Source organism: Solanum verrucosum, unplaced genomic scaffold, assembly GCF_900185275.1.
Source record: "Solanum verrucosum unplaced genomic scaffold, falcon-dt-bn FXZP01000253.1, whole genome shotgun sequence".
Classification (NCBI taxonomy): domain Eukaryota; kingdom Viridiplantae; phylum Streptophyta; class Magnoliopsida; order Solanales; family Solanaceae; genus Solanum; species Solanum verrucosum.
The window spans coordinates 3,047,766-3,071,203 of NW_026019984.1; the positions used below are offsets into that span (position 1 = coordinate 3,047,766).

The 23,438-nt window shown below is 34.6% G+C and overlaps 4 protein-coding genes across 4 annotated transcripts; 2 read left to right on the forward strand and 2 right to left on the reverse strand.

Annotated features, from left to right (window-relative positions):
* The first annotated feature begins 4,197 nt into the window (after nt 1–4,197).
* Nucleotides 4,198–9,441, forward strand: LOC125818055 (uncharacterized). Its single transcript, XM_049497562.1, has 3 exons — nt 4,198–4,340; nt 8,881–9,001; nt 9,092–9,441. The coding sequence occupies exons 2-3, from the start codon at nt 8,919–8,921 to the stop codon at nt 9,225–9,227; spliced, it is 219 nt and encodes a 72-aa protein (XP_049353519.1). The 5' UTR covers nt 4,198–4,340; nt 8,881–8,918; the 3' UTR covers nt 9,228–9,441.
* Nucleotides 9,442–10,771: 1,330 nt separating this feature from the next.
* LOC125818053 (pheophorbide a oxygenase, chloroplastic) lies at nt 10,772–16,867 on the forward strand. Its single transcript, XM_049497560.1, has 7 exons — nt 10,772–11,337; nt 11,587–11,822; nt 12,739–12,865; nt 14,722–14,858; nt 15,340–15,499; nt 16,013–16,291; nt 16,495–16,867. Exons 1-7 carry the CDS (start codon nt 10,882–10,884, stop codon nt 16,747–16,749), a joined length of 1,650 nt encoding a protein of 549 aa, XP_049353517.1. The 5' UTR covers nt 10,772–10,881; the 3' UTR covers nt 16,750–16,867.
* A 176-nt stretch (nt 16,868–17,043) lies between these two features.
* LOC125818283 (histone H2B.2) lies at nt 17,044–17,599 on the reverse strand. Its single transcript, XM_049497827.1, has one exon. It carries the CDS (start codon nt 17,540–17,542, stop codon nt 17,117–17,119), a length of 426 nt encoding a protein of 141 aa, XP_049353784.1. The 5' UTR covers nt 17,543–17,599; the 3' UTR covers nt 17,044–17,116.
* Nucleotides 17,600–19,674: 2,075 nt separating this feature from the next.
* LOC125818235 (protein SENSITIVE TO PROTON RHIZOTOXICITY 2) lies at nt 19,675–21,233 on the reverse strand. The gene has a single exon (XM_049497779.1). It carries the CDS (start codon nt 21,200–21,202, stop codon nt 20,051–20,053), a length of 1,152 nt encoding a protein of 383 aa, XP_049353736.1. The 5' UTR covers nt 21,203–21,233; the 3' UTR covers nt 19,675–20,050.
* Between the last annotated feature and the right edge of the window lie 2,205 nt (nt 21,234–23,438).

Sequence of the window (23,438 nt, forward strand, 5' to 3'; positions counted from 1 at the left end):
ATTGGTACTCTTTGAAAGTCTCACTGGATGGATTCTGACCAGTTTGCATTTCTTTACTTTGGCATCATACATGTTGGATCTACTTGGTTCGTCATGTATTGGATGAGCTGCACGTTCTTTTAATTCTTGTGATGTTGACGCCCTACCTCTTTTTTGTTGGCATCTTTTTAGTCATGGTTGAATCACTTTCTGCATTTCAGATGCTGGATGTGGACCATGATTACTCAGGTATTGAATTTGTAGGAAATGTTATCATTGAATATTGATGTGGAGGACCACTCAACCTAGTTCTCATCTCTACAATTTTGTGAAACGATTACTCTTAACATGCCACATCTTGTTTATTTTACCATGTTACTGTGTTCTCCTGTTGACTTTTAACTAAGAGAAACTTAAGTCTTCATCAGTGTGTGCTGAGATGTCCTTTAACTAAGAGAAACTTGGTCTATATTCTCCAATTACGTCATACTGTTATAACTGGCCTTCTGCTGTTTTTTTTCTGAGCAAAGTTCACAATGCATTCCTTAGCTAGTGTTAGATCAAAGACTGGAAGAAATGTGTGATCTTGTTCTTCTATTACTCGATAGCATCAATTGCTATAAACGCCCTTCGCCCCTCCTTCCTCGTCCCTTACGAACTCAGATAATGATATGCTGATTGAATTTTACTTAGTTTCAGGCTTGGATTGATCTCTGATAATACTCTGTTTTGATTTATTAAATGAACTCATAATGTGAGTTGTAGAGTTCCAAGATTTTTTCAATCTGCTTTGAGATTTATTAACTGAATAAATTGTTAATCAAAACTACCAACAGATATTATACATCAATTGAAGAACAACATAGCATGTTACAACACCACTAGCAATTTTGCCATTTTTTTACATCAATAATTCTACATCAGAACTACACTAGGAAATTCAAATTACAGTTATTCAGAATTGATTTTTTTTTTTTAACCCTTCCAACAACATCATCAGTGTGATCCCATAATCGAGGTCTTGGGAGGATGAAAAGTAAGCTACGTTATCCCTACTTGGATGAGACAGAGACCATTTCCTATAGATGATCACATAAATGAGGCCTCAGGAGGGTAGAGTATATGCTAACATTACCCCTACCTTGGATAAGAGAGAGGCTAATTCCGATAGGAACTTGATAAACTAGGAGTTTAGAAGCTCTCTAAGCAGTGATGAACAAAGAAGAACTATGAACAGAAAGAAGGGAGAAGATATTATTCATTTTGGCTAAAATTTCAAACTACAAATTGAAGCATTCATCAATGCTTAATAGATTGAATTAGAAGCACCTAGAAGGTTCACATCACATGTGAATGATTCAACTAACTCTGCCATTGCACATGTCATCCTAAAAATCATCTAACGAACTTGTAACAATCCTAACAATGGCTTCTATACTCCGCTCCAACTGAGCTTCTGGAAACAATCTGTTGTTTCTTAGACTTCTAATACACCAAGACTCACCAAATACATAGCCTGTAATGGAACTTCTAGTGTTGGAGTCACACCAACATGTGAGCATAGTGGTAGGTTTCTTAGGCTTCCAAGACACCAAAGACTCACCAAACTTGACTACATAGCCTGTAATGGACCTTCTAGTGTTGGGGGACAAGCAGCCCAATCACAGTCACACCAACATGTGAACATAGTGATAGGTTTGGCCTGCAACCAACACTCTTTGACCTACTATGTCTTTTAAGCTATGGTACAAGGACCTGTAACTAAACTATACCTTCTCTTCCCTAATAATGCAATCCTCATCGACCTGCTCTAGATCCCACAATTCTCTGAACCTGTCAACTTAATGGGAATCAACACAGCTCCTGAAGCGTCTGACTGGCCAATGTATAAAGGAACAATCTTTGTGATCGCCATTGTTGCAATCTTCAACCACTTCAACTACATAGCTAAAGGATATCTAATCTAAGCTATAACACTACTCCTAGATAGCCAGGATCGAATGCGCTGATACCATGTTAAACTCTAGGCATTTGAACAAACGAAGAACTATGAACATTAGAAAGGGAGGAAGATATCATATTCATATTGTCTAAAATTTCAAACTAAAAATTAAAGCATTCATCGACTGAATTAGAAGCATCTAGAAGGTTCACATCACCTGTGAATTACTCAACTAACTATCTAAAATTCTCTCAATTCAACTAGTAATTTAATTGCTACTCCTTTGAACCTTCAACAACAACTTTCAAATTTTCATGATACAACTGAGTTTTATTCATCATAAGCTCAGATTCTTTCAATTTCAGCTCCATCCATTTCTCATTCATCTCCATCAGTTTCTTCTTCCCCAATTTCCTTAACCCTTCTTTACAATACTCATTCCTCTGAAACACCATTGTCATTTCATTCACCAAAAACGAAAAATCATCCAAATTCACATCTTCATCTTCATCATGATCTTCTTCTTCTACTACTAATAATTCCTTTCCCTTAGCTGCATTTCGACCCCAAATCTTTCGCCCAATTTCGTAAATCTCGCCGTCGTGTGGAGTTTTGATTTGGGATTTGGATCTAGCCAGCTTGTGGTACTTCTCTTTCAGTTTCTTCAGCTTATTCGCGATCTGTGCATCGGTGAAGTTTCCGGTACGGAGGCCGTTGTTGTTTGGGGATTGTGAGAGGGTTTTGAGGAGTGCGATTTCGTCGTTTTCGGAGAAAAGTCTGTGAGTTTCTGCAGATTTTGTGATTGTTTTGGTGATCGGTAGCGTTGAATTTTCCGGTGACTTGAGGGAGTTTGTACGGTGGTTCACGGCGGTGGTGGATTTTTCCCGAGAGCGTGAGTGGGTCATGGTTTTTTTGCCGATGTGTTTCGTAGTGAGTTAAATCTGGGAACGGTGAGATGGTGAACTTTTAAAGTGAAAAATTACACGTGTTTAACCTAGGGTAAGTATGATACGGTATCGTTTAATTTAACAGAGAAATATTGAAAACACTCCAAACGCGTTTAACCTATGGGTACATATGATACTTCACGATTTTGTCCCAATTTATGTGATATAATTTAATCTGATATAGGATTTAAAAGAGAAAAAGTATTGACAAAACTCTTATTTTGGATGTGAAGTTTTTTTAGTTTAATTCTCGAACTATAAGAACATTCGTTTATTTGACTAAATGAACTTAAATACACTCTTAATTTAGCATTATGAGGGAAATACGCCCCAAATTTTTTATCAAGTTTAGAGTGTTTTTAACACTTTTCTAGACTTTTTATTAAGAATTTCATGCTCATACATGAATTTGAGGCCTTTTGTTATATTATGTGGTAAATCAGAGTGTATCTAAGTTTAATTAGTTAAGTAAAAAAATATTTTTAAAATTGTCAATAATTTGAAGACGAAAATAATAATTTGTAGAAATGTTTTTAATATTTTTTCAAAAATTAAATTTGTGTTTTTAACCTGCCATGAGATTTATGTAGTTATAGAAATATATCATCTAGTGCAGAGATAAATTCAATTTTTTTTTAGGAGGATGCAGAGATATGTTCATGATTATGTTATAAAAATAATATTGCGAATGTTTATTATACAATTTTTTTGAGATAAGCAAGGAGTTTGCAAATAACTTAAACAAGCAATTCACAAGTAATTTCTTTGAGATCGAAATTAAGCAAATAGATTATAATTTACTCAAACATGCAAATTTGTAAGTGGTTTTAAAAAGTTTTAAACATCTTTTTGTTTTATATATATAAATAAGAAATCAATTCAATTTATTTTATATTATTAATACAAAGCTGAATAATATATCCATACCTCTTTATATGTCTTTATTATATTTACTTTATAGTCTTTAAAGTTTGAACTTTATAACTTTTTATAGAGTTTTGAAGTTAATATATATTAATTGTTTTTATGATTACATATTTATCATAAATAAGATGAATTTATTATAATAATAAAATATTCAATATATAATTTCATAAGTAAAATTTGAAAAAGATATGATGATATATGCACACGTTATTTATTTTTTAAACATCAAGATGTTATTTCCATTAAAAAACAATATACTTCTAAATTTAAAATAATTAATCTTGTACTTTTATTATTTATTACTGTATATAATATATGTATATATTCTTAATGAAATGTGAGAGTAATAAAATTGGAAAAATAGTTTAAGAAAAAAAAATATAGGGGAAAAGATAATGGTCCATTTAGCAAACAACATCAAAATTATCAAGCGGGTCGGGTACAGCCGATAGAGAAGAAGAGACCATCGGAGCCGAAAAAGCTTCAGTTCGCCGGCGATTGTTAGTCGGAGAATTCCATTTTCCCGGTTCCTCAGATTCTTCCTGGTAAAGTTTTATTTTTTCTTGGAATTCACTCTCCTACTAGGATTACGACTCTCGGAATTTATCATTCGGATAATCGTAGCTCAGTTGGTTGAGTATCTGAACTTTTTTACTTTTTGATCGTTTAGCATTTTTGGGGAAAATTGACATTTGATTGATGAAACTTTGTAGGCTACTACTTGTAATGTACTGAAATCATCAGAGGCGGATATAAGATTTAAACTTGATTTGAAATTATGAGTGTATAATATTTGGTGAATTTAACTTTGTGGGCTCCTTTCCATACCATTAGTCATAGTATTACTCTAGTAGTTTCTTACCTTTGTGTTTGGTTACCATTTGCTATTGCTGCTACTTCGGTTATCGTATTATCTTGTTGTCATTATTGTTCAGGAGTATACTATTTTGTTAGGGCTTCTTCATTTTTGTACTGTTTTTCTTCGTTGAGCTGAAGGTCTATCAGAAACCGTCTCTCTACCTCCGAGGTAAGAGTAATGTCTGCATATAGTCTATCCTCCCCGAACTCCACTTTGTGGGATTACACTGCCTGTTGTTGAAGTGTTTGTCACATGTTGAAAATACTGGGTTCGGTTTAATCTATAACTAGTTAAGCTACATAGATCATTTCTGAAATGATGCATTCAAGGTTTGGTGCCAAGATGCATTCTTTTTCTTTTTATTATGAATGAGATACCTAAGAGTGAATATTGACTATAGTGGCCACGACTACATTTTCTGATCCACAATATGCTTTCATTCATTTACCTGTGAGAAATATCTTTCTCGGTATTTTCTCTACATCATCAGTCAAGCCAGAACTGTAGTCCACTTTTATTTTTACTATAGATTTCTATAAACTTGGTAAATCCTGTTTTAAACTTACTAGTCCCTGCCTGCAAACTCATTCTGTATGTCGAAGACAACCTCCTTTGTTAACCAACCAAATTGTTGCTACTGTATTTTGTAGAGATTACCTTCCTCTGCATGGCTTGCTTTTCAAGACTTCGTTTGAATACCTCCATAACCATCTCCCGGATAGTGTTCGGTTAAAGATCTCTGTTCTATGAATACCCAGCTCGAGGTGACCTTATCATAGTTAACATGCTGGTGCTCTCCATTACTATCATCCTGTAACAAGTTCCTCATTAATTCCTACAGATGTCTAGACAAAAGACATAAGACCATGTGGTATACTTGATAATGTTGCTTCAATCGTAGTCCTTCCTTTAGAGAGGTATTGTTCCAGCCACCGCTCTAATCTCCTTTCTTACAAATCTCTAGTTTCGGAAGTTAACCATCCTTGAAAGTTGAACCTCCCTCCTAACAAGACCAATATTTGTGAAAAGTTCAACTACCTTGTGCGTTTTCACCTTAACAATGATGTGTATATTTGTGCACCTTCCAAACCGGTTCTTGCTTTCTCATGTTAATGCTCAAACCGGATACTGCCTCAAACTGTATTAGCATTTCAAACAATGCTTTGATTTGTTGAGATTCATTGGAAATTTGTGTCATTAGCAAATAAGAAATGTGTAATGCGTACGTCATCTCATGACACACCGCTTGTTCCAATGCCTCTCAAAATCTCTTTGGATGGTTTTTTTTTTTTTTAAAAAAAATTCTTATATGAATTTTGTCTGGGCCAGCTTGTATGCATCTCGACTAGTACATGGGTACCCGCTATTTCCCACAAGCATAGGTACCATTTAACTTTGCTAACCTAAGTTTAGTAGATGGAAAAAACACCTAGACTTTTTTGTCTTTGGGATATGGACACTAGTCTCCAAAGTTTGTTCCCACTTCATTGACCACTAGGCCACATCCTTTGGTGCTTCGAAGGCATTTTCCTAATAGCTTAATTAATAAGTCCATCAAAAATAGGAGTTATAGTGGGGATAGTGGATCCAAAATTGGGAGTTCTCAATCATGATGGGAATGGTATCAGTAGGTTGAGAGAGGTTCGCATTAGATGGAAAATCCCTTCCTTAGTATAAATTTGCAGATCGAATCCATAAGTAATATACACATTTTATACGATGTATGAAGCCCACTCGTGGAATTTCACTAAGTATGTTGTTCTTGTATACGATGTATGAAGCAACTGAATTATATTAATCATGCATGATAATGAATAGTTCAAAACTTTTTCCTTTGACAAGGAATATATAAATGTTTTCTTGTACTATTTAAAGTTTAGTCAATGGAATTGAGAATGTTTTGGTGTTTGCTCTGTATTATTATCTGTCCTTCAGTGAAGATAGATGGGGTATTCAGTATGGCTATATAACGTGTCATTGACGATGACGATGATGTCACACATCGCATAGGGGCTGCTTGGATGAAATGGAGGCTTGCTTCTGGAGTCTTGTGTGATAAGAAAGTTCCACCTAAACTTAAAGGTAAGTTCTACAGAGTGGTAGTTAGACCGGCCTAGTTGTATGGAGCGGAGTGTTGGCCAGTCAAGAACTCACATGTTCAAAAATTGCATGTTGCGGAGATGAGGATGTTGAGATGGATGTGTGGGCACACTAGGAGCGATAAGATTAGGAATGAGGTTATCCGGGAGAAGGTGGGAGTGGCCCCTGTGGTGGACAAGCTGAGGGAAGCGAGACTGAGATGGTTTGGGCATGTGAAGAGGCGGTGCGCAGACGCTCCAGTGAGGAGGTGCGAGGGGCTGGTGGTAGAGGGTACGCGGAGGGGTAGAGGTAGGCCTAGGAAGTATTGGGGAGAGGTGATTAGACAGGACTTGGCTCAGCTTCACATCACCGAGGACATGGCTCTAGATAGGAAGGAGTGGAGGTCGCGTATTAAGGTTGAAGGTTAGTAGGGTTAGCGGGTTGTCTTTCCTTGTGAGGGTATGGGTTGGTAGGGTTTGTAGTAGTCCTAGCCTGACACTTGTAGTTCTTGTCTGTGATCCTATAGTCATATGTTGTTTACTGCGCTTCGCCTCTCACAGTATTTTCTTGATGTTATTGTCTCCGTTGTTGATTATGCACTTTTTTTCTTATTGGATGTATGCTATATATAATATTTCCTCTTCTCTTGCTTGGTTTGGATGTACTTGAGCCGAGGGTCCACCGGAAACAGCCTCTCTACCTCCACGAGGTAGTGGTAAGGTCTGCGTACACTTTACCCTCCCCAGACCCACTTTGTGGGATTTCACTGGGTATGCTGTTGTTGTTGTTGTTGTTATATAACGTGTCATTGTCTCAGGTTAAAGTAGTGTGTTCTCAAAACATTCAGTATAAGAGATGTAAAGAGCCAAAATTTAGGTAAGATTGAAAAAATCCTTTCCCCAGTTCTTCTTCCTTGATACCAAATGTCCATGGGAATGTATTCTGTAACAGCTCATTCACTGTGAGTCTGTGACCATTCATGCCTTTCAGCCCAAGGTCAGACCACCAGCGCATCCTGACAAATGAGTAGCATCTCTGATGTTAGACCTTTTAAGTCCATATTGTCATTGACTTTGACATACTTTCACCTTTTAGTAAAGATGATGGGGAATAGCTGGCAGTCACCCTTGCTTGAGAGGTGGTATTAGGCAACTCAAGTTGTTAAGAGTTGTTCAACCTACTAATGACTTCTCTATGTGCATCAACCACAAGATGGTACTCTATTACTAACTTTGTCCCCCTGTACTGCTAAACACTTATATTTTCGCTATATTTCACCTAAAAAAGTTTACTTCTTAAAACTGTTGAAAGAATTGTCTTAAGGCAGTATATTGTTACTCTTTATCAATAAAAAGGACAAAGAAAGACAGTATTTTGTCCTAAGCTTTTCTGGGCCCATTAGAAAACTGTTTTAAGTTTGTCGTTTAGAATTTGATTTCGTAGGATAAACTAAAGCACAAAATATAACATAGAGAAATTAGAGTAGATATTATCTACTAATTGTATCTTTGACAAAGCATAGGTATATCATTTCTTTTAGCATTAGTACCCGCAGTTGTAGGTGATAAAGAATACAACCAATGGATTTTTCTGTCTTATGTTCTGATATCAATGACATGGCATTGGGAAATCATTCTCCTAAATCTGTAAAATTTGAATTCGATAAATTGACAAGGATTCTTCATATCAGAGCTCAATCGGTTACAACCCAATGGTTTATGAATAAAACCACTGTTGTCATTAGTAGTGACCGAAGGAGAAAGCCTCTGTCCCTGCATCACTTAGCAGCATGATACGTTGCAAATGTTCCTGAACGTAATCTTTTTTTCTTTTTTCTTTTGATAATGGTAACTGTAGTTCCTGAACGTAATCTTATTATTCATGACATCTTGGATGTCTCTTAACCATTATAAATATTGTTCAAGTCACCTTTGAACTGTTATGTATAGCAGAAAGATATGTTTAAGGGAACGTAATCCTACTATTCATGCCGTCTTTTACGTCTCTTAACCTGTGTGATATTGTTGGAGCAACCTTCAAACAGTTGTGTATTGCAGAAATATATGTTGAAGTTGTGCCTGAACGTAGTGCTATTGCCGTGTTTGACATCTCTTAACCTGTGTTCTCTTCTTTTTTCTTTCTCCCAGTTGTAGGATACTCAAACTTCCTACTTTATCTTCACTTGATGTCTCGGAAGCGTAATGTCATTGTTGCCACAGGCTTGCTAGTCTTTGCATCTGCTGGCTTATCCTTTCCGTTTTACATGGCGTAAGCAAAACTTGATTGCTTGTCAAAAAATGAAGAGGTGAACTTTCATATTATTTTGCTTAATTGAAAGTTATCATTGTTTCAATTCAGGTCAAGATCATCAAGGGCAACTCCAGTCATTGATTCATCAAAGCCATTGCCACCCCAGGCGACGTTTCGTGGTCCTTACATCAACACAGGATCGCGTGATATTGGACCTGATCATCAAACATACCCTAAGAAATAATATCTTTCTAGATTAGATATTAGTTTTGCTAGTTATTGAAGTCACTCTAGATTTCCCCTTTCTTTCTATTTAATGAAAAGAGATAATAACGAGAGTCTGTTGAAACTGGCTCAGGAGAAATTAGAATGTTTGAGAGTGATCCAGGAGCCCCCTAGCTGGCCTGGACACCATTGTTATCGAAAACTCTGGAGGAAATTTGCATGTTTGAGAGTGATCGAGGAGCAGATAGCTGGCTTGGACACCACTGTTACAAGAAAAATTGTTCTTTTAGAGATTTTCAGACATGTAAATGTGATGTTGCTTTATTGTTCACAAACAACAATATGTAATATGCTGCATGGCAGCTGGGCTAGAATTTTCTCTTAAAAGTTTGAAAATGAGGGTAAAAAGAAAGGGAAGGGAAAATTGATTCAACCCCCCCCGCCCCTTTTTTTTTTTTATGGTTTGGTTTAAATGGAAGAAGGCATGTTTTTCTTATTCTCTTTTTTAGATAACATCAAAATATGACAAATTGTTTTCCTTCTTTCCCACTTACTTTCATACCAAATTGAACTAAAAGAAAAGGAAACACACTTTAAACATTGGTGGGAAATTGGGAATACAACCACCTTAATGTTGAAGCTAGATTTATTTTTTTCCTGAATAGAAAAAGCAAAGAAGAAAATTGTTACTACTAGGGTGTGTTTACATATTTTCCATATTTGGTTGTTTAAATCTTTTAAATAAGTTCTAAAATTAAAGAAAATGGCTTTCTTATTATTGTAGTGTATTGTTAAATTTATCATTAGGTAATATGGAAAAAATTTATTTTGTGTAATCATCAATTTGGTGTGATTGTATTGTTATTTTATTTTTCTTCTTTCTCATTTTGTCATATACTTATTGTTTAATAATTTTATTTTATCTTTTTTCCTATCTTAGCTTTATCCTATTTTCGTGTAAGTTTATCCTTCAAATTATAGATTGTGACATTATATGACGATGGATAACGATACAATATATTCAAATATTAGTATATTTTTATTAAAATAAAATACAAAATAAGATAATATAATACATGATGATATGATATATTATGAAATTATACGAAATAGCTTGTCTAAATATAGTGATACAATATTTCAAGCTCATTATCTTCCTCTCCTTACTCCAAAATCATACTAGAAATATTATTATTATTTTCGAATTTTGAGTTGAAAGTGTTTAATAGAAATATTTACCATTGACATTTAACCATTGATTTTATCTCCTCTCTACTTTCACAATTTTTTTTGTTTCTCATATGTTGTGTAATATTCATATTAGAGTCTGAACAAATCTAAATTTGTGTAGAAAAATCTCACATTAAAAATAAATAGCCCTCTAACAAAGACGACTTCGTAATTAAGGTAGTCAAACCAAAAAACTCTAACAAGATGAAGGAGTATTTACCACTCCACTCATCGTTTCTTCTTCTTCCTATAGCTCCACCACCACAACTTTCATTTTCTGGGGCCTCCCTCACAAACATACTTCCAGAAAACTCATCAAATTCAATTCAACACATTGTTCATATCTTGCACGCATATCCTTCTTCTTCTTCACTTGAACATTTATGTAGTAGTAACTCAAACAAATAAAATTGATTAGCTCAATTTTCATCAGTAACTCAACAATGGTTTCTTCTCTGTTGGTACTATCTCCACTACCAACTCCTCAAATTCTTTCAATTTCATCTTCCTTACATTCTTCTCTACCTTCAATCCCTTTCAAACCACACAATTTTCTTAGAATTAGAAGAAGAAAAAATAGGCCAATTTCATCTCCTTTTAGAGTAGCTGCACCCCCAACAACAACACCTTTTTCAGCTACTGAAGAAGAAGAGGAAGAACAAAACCCAGATTCAAAATCTAGTGATATTGAAGATACACAAAATGATGAACAAGATTCGTCCTCGAAATTCTCTTGGAGAGATCATTGGTACCCAGTTTCATTAGTTGAAGATCTCGACCCGAGTTTACCCACACCATTTCAGCTACTTAATCGTGATGTAGTTATCTGGTTTGATAAATCTGGGTCTCAGTGGGTTGCTTTAGATGACAAATGCCCTCATCGTCTTGCTCCTTTATCTGTACAACTCCAATCGACCCACTTCTCAATTTTGCTTCAAAATGAGTCAAAAAATACACCTATATATCCCGAATTTTTTGAGTTTCATATCTGAACTATCACGGGTACGAGCTTCCTATAATTGGTGATAGTTCAGTATGAAACTCGAAAAAATTGAGATACTTTATATGTGTTTTCGACCCTTTACTCCTATAAAGTTGAAGAAAAAAAGGGTTTTGATATATGGGTGTTTTTTTATTTTTGTTTGTAGGAAGGGAGATTAGATGAAAATGGGGATTTGCAGTGTTCATATCATGGATGGTCATTTAATGGATGTGGTTCTTGTACAAGGATACCTCAAGCTGCATCTCAAGGACCTGAAGCTAAAGCTTTTCAGTCTCCAAGAGCATGTGCTACTAGATTTCCAACTATGGTTTCTCAAGGATTACTCTTTGTTTGGCCTGATGAAAATGGTTGGGAGAGAGCTCAGGCAACAAAGCCACCTATGTAAGTTTCTGTTGATTCTTGAGTAGTTTATTAAACTAATACTCTGATTGTTTAGTAATCATGTGAAGTTAGGTTATATTATACTAATTGATTATCTTTACTATATAGTGACTTAGTTTATATTATACTAATCAGTGAATGGTGATCTTTACAATTGTGACTTAGTTTATATTATACTAATCAGTGAATGGTGATCTTTACAATAGTGACTTAGTTTATATTATACTAATCGGTTATCTTTACCATAGTGACTTATTTATATTTATACTAATCAGTTATCCTTACTATAGTAAAAAGGGGAAGCCCGGTGCACAAAGCATCCTATATTTACGCAGGCCGCACCCTAAGGGGTGTGATGTAGACAACCTACCAAGCATTAGTGGTTGCTTCCATGGCACAAACCATTATCTTTATATTTGTACTAATCGGCTGTCTTTACTGTAACAACTTATATTATTGTACTTATCAATTATCTTTACTATAGTAAGTTTATATTTATAATAATCAGTTGTCTCTACTATAGCAACTTAGTTTATATTATACTAATCAATTATCTTTACTATAGTGGCTTAAGTTTATATTATACTAATCGGTTATCTATACTATAGTGGATTAAGTTTATATTACACTAATCAGTTATTTTTAGTATAGTGACTTGTTTAAAATATTCTTCTTATTTTATTGAGCTATTGTTCGATAACGAGGCTGATTTGGTGCGCTGAGAGGGTAGCTCAGTTGGTTGAGGTCCTTCATGTGTGGTTGAAGGATCAAATCTCATTCCCCAAAAAATAATTTTGAGAATGCATTGATCAAGATAATGAGGCTGTTTTGGTTTATATTATAATTGGTAACCTAAGTATATACTTTTAGTGGATTTAAAATAATTTTGATTAGTTGTTTGATGGGATATTTCTAGGTTGCCTGAAGATTTTGACAAGCCTGAGTTTGCAACAGTGACAATTCAGCGTGATCTGTTTTATGGCTATGACACTCTCATGGAGAACGTCTCCGATCCTTCTCACATTGATTTTGCGCATCACAAGGTACTTTTTGCAACTTTTTTGTTCCCTTTTGGCTTCTAATATAATTAAGAATCCACTTTCAGACCCAAGGTTTTTTCTACTTCTTCCATAATTAATTATCAAGTTGACTAAGCTATGTGTTAGTACTCAAACTCAGCGTGACTACTTTACAAGTGTAGATCAAATTTCGCTCTACTACTTGCACGTTAAGTTGAGAATAACTATAGTATTAGACAACCATGATATGTTGTTCAAGCTAGTAAGATAGCTCAAGCTGAAGTGAGTTCAACTAATTTGCAATATGGAGCCTAGCGCAAACTGGTTACTAACCTTGATTTGGGCCTTCAGAGAAAGACCAAAGATTAGCTCAATCGGCAAACTGAAGCTCTTAACTGTACAAACTTATTTTTTCCACTATTTTAGATAGCCACTCCCAAATTATGCAATAGAGACTCCTTCCGTAGCACTATAGTTGATCTGCTATATTAGCCGAAGATTCTAAAAAGAATATCAATTATCAGGGATACATTTTAAGCTAATGGGTAAAAGGGAGGTAATCTTTTGATTAAGTGCTATGAGATCATTGAGACAGTGTTTTGTTGTTGATTGAACTTTTAGATAAGACACCATCCCATTCAAAGAGAGGGGCTTATGTAAGTTTACTATATAGAATGTGGTGTATTTAGTTGGGGACTTGGGTCTAAACAACTAGATAACTGAAAAAGGAATAAATAAGTGATGCCTGTAAACTTGGATAGAATATTGATCATGCAAGACTCAGCAGAGATATGGACGTGACGTCAGGCTGGTGAAAGGCGTGTTAGTTACTGTAGCCAATCAGAAATGGGAATTGATAAATCAGAGAATGTTGGTGGGGTTGGACAGAGAAGTCAAGAAGCGCAATAATCAGATATGCAGGAAAGGGACTTCTTCTTTTCTCTTCTGTACATATGCATCTCTTTGGGAAAAACAGTTCTACTCCATCTTGACTAGCAATAGCATTAAATTGGTCAAGAAGCACAATAATCAGTTACATTTATTACTAATGAAGCTGTCAATCTTATTATCTATCTTGTGTCTCTTAAAACCCGTGGTCATTCTCTATTGTTTAGGACCAAAATTGCCCTCAAGTTCCTAAAACAAGCTTGACTAGCAATAGCTTGTGTTCAAACTGTTTTACATGTGAAGAATGTGCTTTTTGAGCTTCTGAGACAAGTAGCTCGCTGTGCTTGGCCAAAACATATATGACGCATTTAAGGTCGTTCCTTGGAGGATTTTCTCTTTATATGGAACGGATGGTATAAAGGTTGTTACTTTTGAGTGTTGCTCATTGTTTTATACAAATTTTCATAACCTTACTTTATGTGCAATTATTAGGTAAAGACATACTTGGAGAGCAATAGGTAGAAGTATACCACGGGAATCTTAACTATCACTCTATGACTTCAGTGCTACTTTTATCAATTTATGGATAGTTTTTCGATCTTACCATCTTAAAAGATGAAGCTGACAGGATTAGGCTCTCCAGAGTCTGGATGCTGAACAGCATGCTTTGACTCGGATGTTGTTTCATATTCAGCTGACAGGATTAGGCTCTCTGGAGTCTGGATACTGAACAGCGTGCCAGACAGTCCTTAAAAATACCTAAACAGACAATGTTGTGTGTATCTGTAAATATAAATTTCAGAAAGCTCTGAAGTAGAGCTTTCATCTTTCTGTGGCTAAATGACTTTAATATTAGCAAAGGGCTTCAGGTATAAGACAACAGAATACAGTGTATAAATAGATGTGCATTTTTTACTAGAGTGATACTGCTGCAGCTTGCTTAGCGTGTCCAACAACACAAGTCTTTTAACTTATTTATTGATATTTTACAGGTTACTGGAAGGCGAGATAGAGCAAAGCCCTTGCCATTCAAGATGGAGGCATCTGGACCTTGGGGTTTTGCTGGTGCAAACAATGATAAACCAAAAATTACTGCAACATTTGTCGCACCTTGTTACTCAATGAATAAGTAAGTTTGACATCTTAAAGTAGATCATCTTTCTTGACTATCAAGGCAAGCCATCATGTATCAATCAATAGTAATTAATCATCTTTAGGTAGATATGGTTGCATCACTTTTCTCTTTCTCCTTCTTCACAGAGTGATGTTATCTGCCAACAAAACGAGACATTAGTAGCATTATGTATCTATACTCTTATGGTTGTGGGCATTATATCCTGTTCAAGACTTGGGTTCTTTAAGGTTAATAAATGATATCAATTGTTTTGATCATCTAGCGTAAAGGATTTTTATATAGAAATCATGGGTTGATAGCTTTCCAGACCTGCTGCATGGTTCGTATGAGGCTTTGCACATCAATAGATGGAAGTTCGCCATGTTGTTGGTGTACATGTCTTTATAGCTTTGTATGAATAACCTTTTCTATGTAAATATTAGCTCCATCCATGCTGCAATTAGTATGACTAAGATCTCATTGGAATTTTTTGCAGAATAGAGATCGACACAAAGCTTCCAATTGTGGGTGATCAGAAGTGGGTGATATGGATTTGTTCCTTTAATGTACCTATGGCACCAGGAAAGACCCGGTCAATTGTTTGTAGTGCTCGAAACTTCTTCCAATTTACAGTGCCTGGGCCTGCTTGGTGGCAGGTAATAATGCTTCCATTTTACAATCATCTCAGGAAATTCTACTCTTCAATGTGTCGCTGAGCTTATGTGCTTCAGCAGCTCTTCCATAGTTGGGGTAAGACACAATTAGATCATGTTGTATTCATTAAAGTTAGAAATAACGTAAACTGGATGAGCCAAGTTGACATATGACTTCTACTCTCTCAATGTGCTGATACTTTGTTATCTAAGAGACACCGCAAATGATTTAGATAGAAGCTCATATTCATGGTGGGAAAATTGTATATCTTGGATCAAAATGATCTACACTTTCCTTAAGTATCTCGCAACCATACTTGTGAGGTTAAGAGGTCACATAAAGTAGGGATGGTGAACTCTTGGTTCTTCTGCCTCTAGTAGATGCTGTAACTGCTCCTGATGCCTTTTTAAACTTCTTTAATATTCGGTTGGGTGTTGGAAGGACGATGAATTCTCAGGGTTCAATGGTAATATTTATCATAATGACTAAGAATTTTCATGATGTGTTGGCAATAGGTTTTTCCAAGATGGCAAGAACACTGGACTTCAAATAAGGTATATGATGGGGATATGATTGTTCTTCAAGGTCAAGAAAAAGTCTTTCTTTCAAAGTCAAAGGAGAATGGTACTGATGTCAACAAGGAGTATACAAAACTCACATTTACACCCACTCAAGCTGATCGTTTCGTCTTGGCGTTCCGAAATTGGCTTAGACGGCATGGCAATAGTCAACCTGAATGGTTTGGTAGCACAGACGATCAACCACTGCCATCTACTGTCTTATCCAAACGCCAGGTACTGATTCTTGGACTCCAATCTGCTACTCTTCCTATGGTCCATTGTGACTAAAGCCAAATTTTCATGCCACCAAAAGCACACAACAACTACTACTACTACGCCTCAATCCCAAACAAGTTGGTGATGGTTAACCAAAAGCATACAAACAATTAAATGTTTTCTTGAATTGTTCCTTATTCTAAAACTTCACAACTTTACAGATGATGGACAGATTCGAACAACACACACTCAAATGTTCATCTTGCAAAAATGCTTACTACACATTCGAGAAGTTGCAGAAGTTACTAATTGGTGCAGTAGTGATATGTTGTGCAACTGCAGGCATTCCTGCAGATGTTAACCTACGTATTATCTTGGGTTCATTAGCAATTTTAAGTGCTGGGTCGGCATACGTTCTACACGAATTTCAGAAGAATTTCATCTTTATTGATTATGTACATGCTGAAATTGAATGAATGCCATCTAAGGTCTTCCCCTGTTGGCAAGACAACACAATTTTTCTTTCATGTATATATAACAGATTCTGATTTGTAAGTATTGTTACTTTGCTTAAGATTCAGAAACAGCACAAAAGGTTTGTTCCTTCTTTTTTCCTCATATCAACATGAATGGTAGATAATCAACCCAAATTCAATAACATACAAAAAAGAAAATATAACAGAAGCAGCTGCATTGGAGAAAACACACATTCATTCATATTCATTACTGTAAAATTCAAGTACAACCAAAACCTACAAATCTAACATAGATTTTTCAACCAAACATAAGCAACTACCTTTACATTCCCCAAAATACCAATTACCCCACAACACCCCATTACATCTAAGAACTAGTAAACTTAGTAACAGCCTTAGTTCCTTCAGAAACAGCATGTTTAGCCAACTCACCAGGCAAAACAAGCCTAACAGCAGTCTGAATTTCCCTTGAAGTGATTGTAGGCTTCTTGTTAATCCTAGCCAATCTTGATGACTCCTGAGCAAGTTTCTCAAATATATCATTGATGAAACTGTTCATAATACCCATAGATTTGCTTGAAATTCCGATATCTGGGTGAACTTGTTTCAGAACCTTGAAGATGTAGATCTTGTAGGTTTCAACACTCTTCTTAGATCTCTTCTTCTTCTTATCAGCACCAGAAGAACCTGATTCTTTTGGTAACTTCTTCCCTGCTTTTGGGGTTTTTTCAGCCTTTTTCTCCTCTGTTGGCTTCTTCTCTGCTGGCTTTTTCTCTGCTGCTTTAGGTGCCATTGGAACTGAAATTGAGAATCTGAAAGTGGGTTTTGAGTAAAAAAGAGATTTGAATTGAGGAATTTGAGTTTGTTGATGGAGGGAAGAAGAGGAAAAGGCGGACATTTTATAGAGTTTGTTTTTTTGGGGTTTGAGTTTTGATTGGTTGGTTTGGAGTGACGCGGATCGTGAATTTGGACCGTTGATTTGAACGCAGAAAGGACGGTTGAGATTTTGTCGATTTGTAGTTTTGAAGGATCCACGTGGGGGATTTTTATTGGTTGTATGTAGTTTGCGCGGATCGTTGATATTTGCCGTTTGATTAAAGGAGTGATTTAACGGTAGATTAAGCCTCTGTGAGGCGTTATAAGAATAAAATAATTTGGAGGGAAGGGAAAAAAGCGATTTTACATACATAAATGTGTCATTAACTTTCGTTAATTGATATTTATGATTTTTAATTTTGAGTATGCACGAATAGACATTTAAACGTATATATAGAGTTTGAATAACTAGACTCACATGTCTTATGTGTAGAGACGTCAATATGGGCTGACCCACCCCATTCGGGCTAGTTCATACAGGCTTTGAAATTTGACCGGTCAGACCAGGCTAGACCATTTTTGGTGTGGGCCAGAAAATGGTTAGTACATGGGCTACGGGATTGCCAGGCCAGCCCTCTTTACGTAAAAATATATTTTATATAATTTTTTAAATTAAATTATAATTAAAAATATTATCATAAAAATCGACAAGATAATATTACATGGTGTTAGTGTTACTACTTGTTAATCAAATCCACAAATAAAATTATCATTATAATATTTATTAAGTTTGATTTCAAGTAAAAGCATAAATAACTAAATAAAAATATAAACCAAATTGTTTTCCAGTAATCATAATAAAACACAAAAAATTATGACAATATTCCATAGGCTACGGTCTATGTAGTGATTCCTAGAAATTTTAGGGAATTTTTATTTTACGTAATATGTATTTTATAAATATAATTTGTATTTAAATTGTGATATTTCAAACTTTAAATTGATTTTGAGTTTAGACTCTTGTTATTTTTAATACTCTATTTTATTTTTTATTTTTTAATTAATTTTATTTGGCCCACGGCCGGCCCTATCCATATTTCTCAAACCCCACAAATCGGTAGGCTTATTCAAGCTGGGCTAAAAAGCCTTTTTCTTAAATGGGCTCCAAAAATTGTAGCTCAACCCTATCAAATCCCGGGTTAGGCCAAGCCGGCCCAACGGGCCTAGCCCATATTGACGGCTCTACTTATGTGTGTCGATTAGAGTGAGATACAATCGAATTGAGTTGTATATGTCACGTATGACGTGTGTGTCTACCTGTTCAACTTTATACAAGTTTAAGTGTTTATTTGTGCACTCTAAATTAAAAATCGTAAATGGCAATTAATAACAAGTTAAATGATACGTTTATATAAGTTGTTGATGCAAATTGATTTTTACACTATTTGAGTGTGTCTTCCATAACACATTGCACATTTGATTACTAGCTATTCGTAGATTCTATATTTCTAATGTACAATCCACTTATGAGATTACATTAGATATGTTATTGTTGTTAATTTGAGCTCGAATCTCACCACCATCTTTCATCACATTGAATTAGGGATAAGATACAAGCTGTACATTCTAAACTATGATCGAATTTTCAGAGACACCCTTTAAATAAATTAAGGTCTTATTACCCCGAATTCATTTGTTTGTAATTTTGTACACCTTTTGTCTTACGTGGCACACTATGTGTCTTCACATAGTTGAGGCGCGTGGGAGATGCTTGGATGCCACGTAAGCTAAAAAGGTGTACAAAATTACAAATAAATTTGTTCAGGGGTAATAGGACCTTAGTTTAGTTAAGGTGTATATCTGAAATTTCGGTTATAGTCTAGGGGATACTCGTGTCTTATCCCATATATGTTAAGGTGTACTATTTATCATCTTTCACAAAGGCTACGACATTTTTCATCAAATCCCATCAACACAAAAAAATAAAAATAAAAATAAAAAAGTGCATTGCAAAACAACATAACATTTATTAAGTTTAAGTTTTTTCATGATTAGATGGTCACATGATTATATATTCGACATATGGAACCAAAGCAAGTAGAGATACATAACTAGGTAGAGTTCCAATATAAGGTCACAAAGTTGTACTATAACTAGTTATTATACTATTTATTATATTTCACAAGGGCATAATATATCTTTCAAGCTAGGATAATTGATTTTTACATCGATTCATCAAAATACAAGCACATCAACATTTTACAACAAAAAATAGGTGCATTACATTACAAACCAACTAGGTAAATTATAAAACCTAGCTACTAGCTAGTTAGCTCATATGAGTTGAGGATCTTTCGTAAACAACCTTTTTACCCCAGGGGTAGAGATAGTTATGGCATGCGTACATTCTACCCTCCTCAAGCTTGAGTACTTATGGGACTACTCTGGATATGTTATCGACTTATCATGGTTGTTGTTGCACTAGCTACCTTGCACTTTCTTTTATAAGTGGAGTGTGTCCAACAAATAAAGAAACATGCCCCATAAGCTTGTCTTTTCTTGAAAAAGTAGTACCACATGAACATTGCCATTTCAAATCACCACAATGTTTCTCATGAGTTCTAAGATCAGACAACACAGAAAAATTCTTCTTGTTGCATCTCTTACACACATACATTTTAGGACAATGACTTCTCTTGTAATGATTCTTAACACACACCATTGATTTCAATGGTTGAAACTTCGCATGTTTCTTGTTCCACCTACAACCTTCTTGAGGACACGAATATTTAATCGTGTTACTACTTGATTTCAACAATCCATCGCTCGTTGAATCATTGATTCTCTTCATAGGATTACTCAATGCAGCACTAGACTTATATTCATCTCCATGAGCCCTCATATGCATTCTCAAATTTGCATCCCTTTTAAACCCTTTACCACAAATTTGACAATAGTGTGTATACTTTGCCAATAAATCAGATGCATCTAACTCAATAATATCATAATTATTTTCTTCATGAGTCACAACTTTCCCTTTTGAAGTACTCAATAATAATTCCCTTTTTCCAAAATCTTTACCATAATTATCATGACTAATAGTGCTACTAGCTATAATAGTACTACTATTAGTAACATGATTTTTGTTATCTTCATGAGTGTTACAATTAGAATTGTAATTATCCTCATACCAATTATAATCTTGAAGCAAATGATCAACTTGACCTTGACCATGACCATTTTGAGATGGTTCGCGATATCTACTTGAATTCTGACTGAGTGAGGTAGAGTCTAGGACAATCTTTTGGCAAGAAAACATGAGGGAAGAAGAAGTTGTGATGATTTCTTGGATCAAAGTTCCCATATTCGCGATGATCATAGATATTGACTCAGGAGGAGGATGGATAATCGTTTGATTATCCGGTGTAATAAACATGGTGGCAAGTGATTGAACTTGGTGAACTTTCTCTTTGAGAAGAGATAAGTTGAATAAAAATGAATGTTGTTGATGAGAATTATGAACTATAGAAGAAGAAGAAGAAAATATATCTTCTTGAATATTATTATGATGATGATTTGATGAATATAATGGTATGTTTTGTGGATTATTAGCACTACTATTTGTCCCTTGAATCATTTTCAAGAAACCCTAATTTTTTTCTTGAAAAACACACTTTTTTTTCTTCAAAATTTTTGATCATATAAGAAGGGGAAGAAAATAATGTAATTTTTTTTTCTTTTTGTGACGTTTTGGAAATGAAATAAATAATAAGTCATAGAGAAATAGTGATACAAATGTAAGTCAACTTTGAGATTCAAATCAAACAAGTACCACTTAAAACCTCCCTCAAATACTACCATAGTCTTACATTAAGACAAAATTCTTCTGAAAGGTGAAATATTTTTTTTATAATTAAACATATTAATATAAAATAACTTATGTGGACACAAACCTTTTTTCTCTCATTCGGTGTTTAGTACTCACATTGAATTCAAACTAAATCTAAGTTCATATTTTGCGGGGTCCATTTCTTGGACATGATTTTTTCCATTCTTAAGCTCGAACCGACGAACTCGAGACCTCTGATTATCTCAACCATTTTATCATAATTCATGTTGGTGGCGACACAAACTTGTTTGAACAATAATTATACGTTTTGCTCTTGAAAAAAATAATATTTCGTTCAAACTATTTTTGTTGGTTGTGTAGTGTCAACCTTAGCTTCACGCATGAATTTGAAGTTGTAAATTAAAAAGATTTATTTATTTAAGAAATAATGTACTGACCATTTCCACATTTGTATTAGTTTATTGGAATTTTGGAGCTGTCATATATTTGGTTAAATTTAATAAATCTTTTGAGAATTGAGAATCTAACCACAAAATGTCATTTTATTAGGTAGGGACTACTGACATTTTCTTCTTTTTTTGTGTCAATATATTTTATTCCATAGCCAATATTCGTATTGTATCAACTGTTTACATAAAATTTATAAAACTTAATTATCATATTTATAAGTGACTTAATGAAGTGAATATATACATTAATCATTATTCAATTATGGTTAAGTAATAGAAGTGTATGTGCATAATACATATCATGCATATATTAATTTGATATATATAAAGGATACGAATAAGTATTTTTATTCCAACATTCTATTCATGCTAAATAGTCATAAGAGTTATCGTCGTGTGATCAAGTGGTTATGAGTTCAAATCTTAAAATTAAAATAACATTTTTGCAAAAAAAATTAAGGTAAAAATGTGTACATTATATTAGGGGTGTGTTAGGTACATACGAAGGAGGAAATCATTTTTCAGAATATAATTTTCAACTTTTTCATGTTTAGTTGTTCTGAAACTTTTTATAATATTTTCTAACGAAAGTAATACAAAAAGTTTCATTAATGACATTCCGAACTCCGTATGTCTTCTCTATCTCCAAACACACCCAACCCACACCCCTTTTCTACCCCAACCCCCCTCTCCACTCCACCTTATTATCATAGTATTTTTGTACATATTACATATGCATACTCTTGCGACAATATTTTATTTAACTACTTAACAAACATCAAAAAACAAATAACTATTTTTAGTAAAAAATATTTTTTTTCGTGTCGAACACATCCTTTGAGTATATACATAAATAGGGGAGAATTGCATGTTTAATGCATCACTAAACTACATGAAACATGAGTGTTGTTATCATGCACGTCGCCAACACTTTTCATATCATGTATAAATTGTCCAACTTGGATATCATTGTCACGATCATAATTCATAATTAGTTTTGTCCCTTTTGACATAATAAGTTTCACAAATTTATCCGTTAGATTATGATATTATAGACTTCAAAAGCACTATGTCATCTGAATTTTATATATATATTTACGCTAGTTTGTTTTTTATTTCGATGTGAAGTCTTACATATCTTAATTTTGAAGTTTGAGGAAGAAATGTGATTGAAATTTCTAGCATTCTTGTAAATCTTGTTCTTTAAAGTGTTTGGAAAAAAAGAGTAGAAGAGTTTTATCATAACTTTTAAAATCTTATTGAACTAGGCTTTAGAGGAAGTTAATAGTCATTGGTTAGGGTTATGAAATGAGGAAAGAACGAAAACACTCCTCCTCAAAACGTGATAAAAAGATAAAACTAAAAGAATTTCAGAGCAAACGTGCGTGGTCGCACAACTAAAGCTTAGGTCGTGTGGCTCTTCACACGGCCATGCCAGTAGCACTGACGTTCCCACGTGGTCGTGTGACAAAAATCGTCATCGCGCGGTGGTTCACACACACTACGTAGTGCCGAGTAAAATGGGCATAACTTTTAGCACATAACTTGGATTGACGAAAGTTCGAAGACGTTGT